Source organism: Meleagris gallopavo, chromosome 3, assembly GCF_000146605.3.
Source record: "Meleagris gallopavo isolate NT-WF06-2002-E0010 breed Aviagen turkey brand Nicholas breeding stock chromosome 3, Turkey_5.1, whole genome shotgun sequence".
Taxonomy (NCBI): Eukaryota; Metazoa; Chordata; class Aves; order Galliformes; family Phasianidae; genus Meleagris; species Meleagris gallopavo.
The window spans coordinates 234,315-243,622 of record NC_015013.2 but is presented as its reverse complement, the minus strand read 5'-3'; the positions used below and the strand labels follow the sequence as shown (position 1 = coordinate 243,622).

General features: G+C 42.3%; 1 protein-coding gene across 1 annotated transcript; it reads left to right on the top strand.

Annotated features, from left to right (window-relative positions):
- Positions 1 to 340: 340 nt before the first annotated feature.
- On the top strand, positions 341 to 4,593 carry IGFBP1 (insulin like growth factor binding protein 1). The gene is made up of 3 exons (XM_010708216.2): positions 341 to 801; positions 2,417 to 2,545; positions 3,692 to 4,593. Exons 1-3 carry the CDS (start codon positions 664 to 666, stop codon positions 3,821 to 3,823), a joined length of 399 nt encoding a protein of 132 aa, XP_010706518.1. The 5' UTR covers positions 341 to 663; the 3' UTR covers positions 3,824 to 4,593.
- Positions 4,594 to 9,308: the final 4,715 nt, after the last annotated feature.

The following is a 9,308-nucleotide window of genomic DNA, read 5'->3' as shown; positions in this document are numbered from 1 at the left end:
ATAAAATAAAATAAAATAAAAGTTTCTCTCAAGACTCTCTGCATCTAGCAAAGCAACTACAACCCCCTGTGGTCAAGAAAGATTTTCCATTTCTGACAGAATGTCTGCAGCCTAATCTTTAGGAGTGGAGTGATTCCAAATCATAGAATCACAGAATCCTTAGAGTTGGAAGGGACATTTAAAGGTCACCTAGTCCAATTCCCCTACAGTGAACAGGGACATCCACAGCTAGGTCAGGTTGCTCAGGGCCTGGTCCAGCCTCGCCTTGAATGTCTCCGGGGACAGGACTTCCACCACATCTCTGGGCAACCTGTTCCAGTGCCTCACCACCCTCACTGTAAAAGCCTTTTCCTTATATCCAACCTACATCTACCCTCTTTAAGTTTGAAACCATTTCTCCATGTCCAAATATGACTTTACAACAAAAGGTTTAATGTAAGTTATTTCTTCTCCAGCTGAAGTGGATCTCTTGGAGATATTAATTTTTTTCTAGGGATTTGGGGGGTGTGAGGGTGTGTGAGGGTCAGTCTTCCTCTTTCTTTTTTTTTTTAACCTTTTTCCTTTGGAGAAATAAGTGCTAAAGGTCACTGCAGATATTCACCTTAATAAAATTCCTTTCCAGATTCTACCGAGTCTGAGGATATATCTTTAGAAAGCTCTGAAATGACACAGGATCAGATGCTGAGCTATCAGTTGATGTTTCCCATAAGCCAGGACAAATCCATCCCTCGGAATTTCATCACTGTATATGAAAACATGAAAGCAAAGAGAATATTTGAACTCAAGAAATGGAAAGAACAGGTGAGTGGGTTTTTTTGCAAGCGTTTCAGAGACCATTTCAGTTGATGCCACTGATTCTGACTACAGAATGAAAGTGTGCATGGAACTCTGATAGCAGTTCTAGCCCCAACATCAAGACGCTGTTATTTTGGGTACCTAGTAAACAGACTTCTCTAGAAATGCCTTCCTGAGATGCTTGAGAAACATGCAGAGTAGCAGTAAGTGTAAAAATAGGCAGGCATCAGATATGTTCTATACAGAGTCCTTGCAGAGGCTGAATCTTGCTCTGCAATTAACATCAGATGATTGCGTGGTTCCTTAATTTCTGGAAACCCATCCTACAATCTTACACTTCTTTCTTGTTTTAGTCAGAAAAATAAAAGGCATTTGTGCTTTGCCTATTGATCAGTGAAGTAAAAAGGAGTAATTACGTACAAATATTGATGAGACACCAATACAAAACAAAACGTATTTCTTTCTGTTCACTAGCAAATAGATGCACGTGAAAAGACAGAAAGCTCAGCAATTAAAGTACCCTTTTACCTTCCCTACTGTAAAGCAGCAGTGAGCAAACAGGTTCTTGTTCCACTTGAGGGCGCCAGAGAACCACGTTTAGTGCAGTGCCAGGCAGCGTGCTTAACCACGCCGTGTGGCGTTGAATGGCATTGATGCACAACAGAATTCTATTTTCATAATATTCACAAAAAAAATGGAGGGAAACAAACGAACAATCGAAAAACTAAAAAATCCGTCTGCACATCCAGAGCAGAAGCAGTCATTTAGTTTGGACTACTATATATTAAGGGCTATTGGTTACAATTCTGTCTCCAAAACCTCTACTTTCCGACCCAGAGCAACAGAAAAGCCCACTGAACAGAACAGTTTATGTGAAGGGAGGTCTTGAAAAAGAAGGGGATGAAATTAATTTCACTCCCAAGTAAAAATATTTGTTCAGTCACTTCTCCCCATTCAGTATGTTACTGTTAATGCAATAGTTATAATGCAGTGACAGAAAGTAAAGAGGAGAGGAGAGGAGAGGAGAGGAGAGGAGAGGAGAGGAGAGGAGAAAGAAAAAGGTGAACATAGTTAACGATGCAAACAGATCTTCAGTCCCAGTCAGAGGTACTTTGGGTCTGAGTCTCAGAGTCATTGCAGTGCTCTCCGTTCTGATCTGGTAACAGCCACGTGTTACACAAAAGATAACATTCAGATGTTTGTTCTCACACTGTCTATATATGTTTTGCACCTATTCTCCGTACATCAACACAACACAGGACCATGGCAACCCACAAAACATGGCCAGCCTCACGTACACAAGCCTTCTTACTTGCAGCTCCCCATAATAGGAGATACTGTACTCTCAGAGTAGTAATGTGTTTACTCAGTACAGGTTAAGTTTCCTTGTGTAGCAATTTAAGGACTTCAATCGTCATGTTTCTGAGGGCAGAAAATACCTCAAAGAATGAAAACAAAAGCCTAAATGCAACGCTAGAGTTTTCTGGCCACACTCCTCTTGGAACATGTAGGAACTTCATGCAAATCAGTGTTATATGCTGCAGATTATGGGACTAATAAATACTTACAGCTTTTTGCTAGCTTTATATTGATCACTTTTTGTTTGCTTGGTTCTCTGCAGGGACCTTGTCAGAAGGAGCTCTATAGAGCTCTGTATAAATTGGCAAAGGTTCAGCAGAGAAGTGGAGGGGACATTTACAAATTCTATTTACCCAACTGCAACAAGAATGGATTTTACCACAGCAAACAGGTATGTACTTTTTCCTGTCTGCTCACAGCAGCATTGCAATGAATCTGGCACAGACAATTCTTTCACAACCCTCTGCTCCCAAGCTCACAAGTTTGCAGCTGCTGGAAAACGGTTGTGAAAATAGGATACTTAGTAGTGGGAACAGATGGTAGTCCTCTTAAAAGTGAGTGCATGCTCAGCATTGACAAAAAATGGAGGCAGAAGTCTTCTTTATTCACAGAACAGGTGTACGCAAAGCCTTTCTAAAACATTTTGACCCTGTCTCTTCTCAGACCAAGTCAAACTCCATGCATCCAGTTTGTTAGCATATTCACAGCCAATGCTAATCCATGATATCCATCATACTGCATGTGTTGTTAAGTGCATATGTAATAATCACTATGGAGATGGAAGGATCCCAGCTCTCACATTAAAGAACACTTGCAATGACAAAATTCTCTGGAGCAAGATTAGCTCTTTGAAATTATATTGAAAAAAGTATTGATTTGTACTCCCTTTAGATTACTTTACTGATAATGCCTATACCCATTATAATATTTGCAGAAGCCACCACTTCTGCACTGAGGGAAATCTGTATAGTTAACTAAAGCTTAAATCAAACTGTTGTAGCCATAGGCCATACACAACAATTGCATAGGTTTGCATAAATCTGTGTCACCAAGACATTGTTTTAGAACGTGGCACCAGCGTGTGACTCATTGTCACCTGGGATATAACCAGGCATACAGAGAAACCTGTTTAACTCCCCAGCTAAAGAAAGAATCCCATTTCCCTCCATGTGTGAAGAGCCAGCCTGTCAAGCCATTCCTTTCACCTCTCTACCTTACACATTCTGCCTTCCATCAGTTTATCTTACTGGAAGATACGGCTATTCTGTATTACCAGGTAGCAAGGAGTGGGCATATTGTCTGAAGTCTGTAGCTGTTGTTGAAGCAGCTAAGCTCAAATCAAGACTCCATAACCAAGTGTGTTGGTTAGAGGTTCTGTCAGAGAGGTATCACTATATTCAAAATGGGTCCATGCACTGCACTTCTGGAGCTTTCAGTTCTAGTGCTGTTCAACACCTCTGTTCGTAGTATCCTATAGTGAATTTTTTGCTGACAATTGCTTATCCTGGGTTTTGATTAACTTTCTTAATAATCCTAGTGTGAAACTTCACTGGATGGAGAGTCTGCTGGGTGCTGGTGTGTCTATCCAAAAAATGGAATAAAAATTCCTGGATCCCCAGAAGTGAAAGGAGACTCTGATTGCCAACAGTACCTCAGATCAGAAGAATAAAACTGGTCACATTCATTTACACCAGGTTCTACGTGGAGCTTGAACTTATCAGGAGCCATTTCAGGCAGGAGATATTCCAGGAAGGTAGTTGCAGGCTCACGGGCAGCCCCACAAAATAGCTCTTTTACTGTACTGGCATTACTTAGATGCAAAATTGACAGATACTACAACTGCAAGATCGAGTCCTGCAGCCTTGTATGTCATGTTTGCATAATATCAGAAATGCTCTCATATGTAAAGCTGTTGAGTTATTTATTTTATGAGCGTGTTTTTGTCTGTGTTCTTACTAATTTATATTCTTAAACACTTCATAACTTTATATGTAAATAGTTAGTATTATTGCCCTTAAATATATGTGTGTTACGTTGGAGAAATGATACTACTTAAAACTTCAAATGACATAAGTCTGTTGAGAAAAAAGGTTTGTAAGCTTGCATTTTTGTACTATGTATTTATAGACGTAAAACGGAATTTTAAAAAATAGCTTTCAGTAGGGGACGTGCTTTGGAACTAATTTAAAACTTGTTTTGTTTATTTATCATGTTGCTTTGGCACCTCTGTTTCAATGTCAAGCTGTTTCTTAAAAAAGAAAGTCTAAACCTTGATTATACGCTGAAGCTCATGATGGGACAGTATTTGTTTCTGTTTTCCACATGTATCAGGATATATAGCAAAACAACAGGATATTCTGTGCCACAAATGTAAATTATTCACATGTTGACATTATCATGTTATTTAAGATAAGTTATTAAATAATTTCTTCTACAAAGCTCCAGTGTCTGACTTTTTGCTGTGCAGCACAGAGCCTTCTGAAACTGGTAACTAGGTTACCTGGGAGACCAACTTCCACCTCTACAATTTCCTTTGAGGTAGATGTAAAGAGCAATAATGTCTACCCTGAGCTCTCCAGAGAAAACAATCCCATTTTTCTCAGCTGCACCTCATAAGACTTTTGTTCCCGATCCTTCATCCATTTTGTTTCTCATCCTTTGGACATCCTCCAGGGCCTCAGTGTCTTGTAGCAAGGGGCTAAGACTGAATGCAGTACTTGAGGTTCAGCCTCACTAATTCCTGAGCACTGGGGGAAGACCACTTCCCTCGTGCTGCTGACCTTGCTACTTCTCATACAAGCCAGGATGCCGTTGGCCTTCTTCGCCACCTGGGCACACTGCTGTCTCATGTCCACTATGAACCCCGGATCCTTTTCTGTCACACAGCTTTTCAGACACTTGGCCTAAGCTATTAGTGTTGCATGGGATTGTTGTGACCAAAGTGCAAGACCCAGCACTTGATCCTAGTCAGTCTCATACAACTGGCCTCATCCCATCCATCTAGCTTATCCAGATCCCTCTGTAGAGCCTTCCTACCCTCAAGCAGATCAACCCTCCTTCCATCTTCTTGTCAACTTCAAATTTAGTGATGATGTACTCAATCCCCTCATCCAGATATTCAATAAAGATATTAAACAAGACTAGCTGCAGTACCTATCCCTGGACATCACCACTTGTGACCAGTCACCAGCTGGATTTAACTCCACTCACCATCTCTTTTTGGGCCCAACAATCCCAGTAGTTTTTATCCAGCTAAGAGTATACCTATCTAAGCCATGAGCTGCCAGCTTCTCTAGGAGAATGCTGTGGGAGACAGTAACAATGGCCTTATTAAAGACTTCTCTAGGTTGAACAAACCAACGAATTTCAGCCACTCCTCAAATGTCTTCCCTTCTAGAACCTTCACCACCTTTGTAGCATTCCTCTGGATGCTCTTTAATAGTTTTATGTACATTTTGTGTTGTGGCGTCTGGGGGCTCCAGGCCTGCAGTACTGTGTCCACGCCTGGAGCCCCGAGTATAAGAAAGACATGGAGCTCTTGGAGTGGGTCCAGAGGAGGGCCACTAAGATGATCAGAGGGCTGGAGCAGCTCTCCTAGAGGAAAGGTTGAGGGAACTGGGCTTGTTTAGCCTGGAGAAGAGAAGGCTGCAGGGAGACCTCATGGTGGCCTTCCAGTACTTGAAGGGAGCGGATAAACAGGAGGGGGAACGGCTGTTTGTGAGGGTGGGTGGTGATAGGAAAAGGGGGAATGGTTTTAAACTGAGACAGGGGAGGTTTAGGTTGGATATGAGGAGGAAGTTTTTCACCCAGAGGGTGGTGAGGCACTGGAACAGGTTGCCCAAGGAGGCTGTGGATGCCCCATCCCTGCAGGCATTCAAGGCCAGGCTGGATGTGGCTCTGGGCAGCCTGGGCTGCTGGTTGGCGACCCTGCACATAGCAGGGGGGTTGAAACAAGATGATCATTGTGGCCCTTTTTAACCCAAGCCATTCTATGATTCTAAGATTCTATGATTCTACGTCCAAAACTGCACAGAGTAGATGGGTGTCACATTCATAACTCCATCTGACTGAGACGTAGTTGACAGGGACTGTTGATAAATGATGAAAAATGGCTTGGCAATCACTTCTGCCAGCTTCCTCAGTGTCCTCGGGTGGATCCCATCTGGCTCCACAGACCTTGCGACAGTCTAGGTGGAGCAGCAGGTCACTAGCTGCTTGCTCCTGACTTGTGGGGCATTTATTCTGCTCCTCATCCTTGTCTCCCAGGTCAGGGAGCTGATCACTCTGAGGACTAGTACTGGCCTGACTTTTCAAGGCAGAAGCCAAGAACATATTGAATACCTCAAAGTTTTCCTCATTCTTGGTAGCAGTGTTCCCCCACTGCATCCAATAAAGGATGGAAATTCTCCTTTGCTCTTCTTTTCTTAATGTATTTGTAAAAACCTTTTTTGTTATGTTTAACAACAGCAGCCAGATTAAATTCTATCTGGGCTTTCTCCATTCTAATTTTTCTCACTGCATATCCTAGCAACATCATTGTATTCTCACAAGTTGCCTGCCCCTTCTTCCAGAGGTGGTAAACTTTCTTTTTTTCCTGAAGTCTCAGTGAAAGCTCCCTGTTCAGCCAGGCCGGTCTTCTTCCACATCAGCTGCCCACAAAGTCATAGTTTTCTTGCTGCACAATGGCTTCTAGATACTCCTGTCTGTTACCCATGTTGTGTGCACTGGTGTAGATGTACTTCAGCTGAGCTATTGATCTCACCCTCAACCCTGGAATGCTGCCCCTAGGCTCTTCTCTATTGAGCCTGTTTCATCCCCTTCCCCATTCAAACATAGCTGAAAGCCCTCTTAATGAGCCCTGCCATGAATCCTTTCCCTCTTTGAGACAGATGAATGTTATCTGTTGCCCGCAGGCCCAGTGCTGTATAAACTGCTCCACGATAAAAAAAATAACAATAATTAAAAAAATCCATCAATGACAACAGCCACTTAGCCATGTGTTGATTTTTCCCTGCTATTGATATTTTGAAGGGATTGAGGAAAACACTACCTGTCCTCCCACTCCTTCAGCTATTCACCTCAGAGCCCTAAAGTCCCTTTTCTTAGCCATTAAAATTCTCTCTGTAGCTTCTTCAATGCTGACGTGAACAATCAAAAGCAAGTAATAACTGGAGGGCCAAATCAAACCAGGGAGCCAACTGGAGGGCCAAATCTTTGTAATGTCACTGAGCTGGGTACCAAATAGGCAGCAGACTTCATTTTTTTACTCTTCTTTTGTTCTTGGCAGAGGGAATCTTAAGGCATCGGGTTGACTGACTCACCCTAGACAACTCCCTGGATGGATATTCATCAACGGCCTCGTTTCCCCATCCTTCAAGTTCCAGAACTTCGCACCTCTTGTGTAAGCTGTGTAAGCTGGAAAGGTGAGGGAGACTGGAAGGAGGTTCACCTGTCACTCCACACAGGGTCCTTGTTTCCATTCAGTCCTCCTTCTGTCTGATGGCAAGAAAGGAGAGGACTAATTGTGGAGTGGCTCTCCTGGTGCATTTCCTGCAGAGCTGGCAGGATGTGATTCAATTAAACTGGTGTGGGAGTTAGGAAATCCCAGAGGTGGTAACAGGCTGCACCAACTCTCCCTGAGAAAAGGTACAGAGAAGAGAGGATAACATTTTTAAAAGCTTAAATGGAAGAAAGCTCAGGAAAAAAAAAAAAAAAAAAAAAAAAGTAGCCTGTTTCTTGAGATGAGTTTTAGGTTTGAAATGGGAGTGGGAACTGCTGTGCAGTAACTGCGAAGCTCACGCGTGTAGATCTCCGTTCTGTGCATTACAGTTCTATGGCATCACATGTACTTGTCAAACGTGCTGACTGTATCTACCCACTGGTGTTAGCTGCTCCTATTGAAGTCTAATAAACAAACTTACTGCCCTAGATTTGAAATTATAGATATGCTACTGAGCTGCTTGGTGAAGTGTTTTGAGATCTTTCCAAGAAAAGTACTGCAAAGGCAGTTGGTAGCATTAATTATGAATAATTAAAAGACTAACCTCACTGTAATGAATTATAATGAGACCTGGTTAAAACTTCATTGTAAAACAGTATTCACTGTGTCAAAATGCTTGGTAATCACTTGCATCAAAATAATTAAAAAACAGCAGATTGTGGCAGAATCTTAGAGTGTTTTCATGGAGCCTGCCCACAGCACTGAGCAGTAGTCAGATAGATTTTCTAAGGGAAAATGGCGAGGAGAGGAGGGGAAATTGTATGCTTCCAGCTGCAGCACCTAAAACCACTGACTTCTCACATCATCAGCCTTGCATAGAGATGATCACTAAATAGCAGAAATTGGTTCTTTTTGTGGGGATTGATACAGGTAGGAGAAAAATGTATCAATAATTATGAATAGCGCAGTCTATTTCCAGTATAGTGGACACCTACTTCTAATAATTGCAGGGTGGCAAATTCCCATCCTAGTTGCAAGAAATTACTTTTTTGGGGAGGGGTGTTAGGGAACTCTTTCCTATAATTTTACCACCAGGAACACAAGCTGCTTCATACAACATTTGGGCACGGGCACAGACTGATTTCTTAGAAGGTCTTCTTACACCCTAATGAAAACAGCAGGGGATGGGTGCCTCCTTATCTGCAATCTGGCCTTATGTGACATCTTGCCAGGACTCAGGAGAGGTCTCTGATGAACTGCTGTAGGCTTAGGCCTGACTCTTCTGCATAGTGGGATTAGGACTAATGCAAGGAGGCAAAGAATGCAAATTCTCTCCCCTTGGGAGTTCTGCAAGGAGCCTGTCCTATGTTCAGGCCAAAGATGTCGTGCACTGTGATTTCCATGATTGTTATTATCAGTCTCAGTAAGAAGATGAAAAAAATATCAAAGATCTGTCATTTCCTTTTTTTTTTTTTAATTATTATTTGTCTGACTGTGGGGCTGTTTTTGTTGTTGTTGTTGTTGTTTGTTTCATTTTGTTTTTTTAACATGTATCACCTCCAGGATAGTACAAGTCCCTAATGTGATGGCAAGCTGATCCTTGTGGGAATATCTAGGAAAACAGAGAAGGTACTGCAGGATGATCTGAGCAGCTCAGGTCACCTGAAGGGCAGCTGGATGTCCAAAGAGAATATACTGCTCCTCCTGTTGTTTT

Excerpts from the sequence above, each read along its gene's own strand:
- IGFBP1 (XM_010708216.2), top strand. The coding sequence starts at position 664 with ATGACACAGGATCAGATGCTGAGCTATCAGTTGATGTTTCCCATAAGC. Across the intron at positions 802-2,416 it reads TCAAGAAATGGAAAGAACAG|GGACCTTGTCAGAAGGAGCT; the intron begins GTGAGTGGGTTT and ends GGTTCTCTGCAG. Across the intron at positions 2,546-3,691 it reads GATTTTACCACAGCAAACAG|TGTGAAACTTCACTGGATGG; the intron begins GTATGTACTTTT and ends TAATAATCCTAG.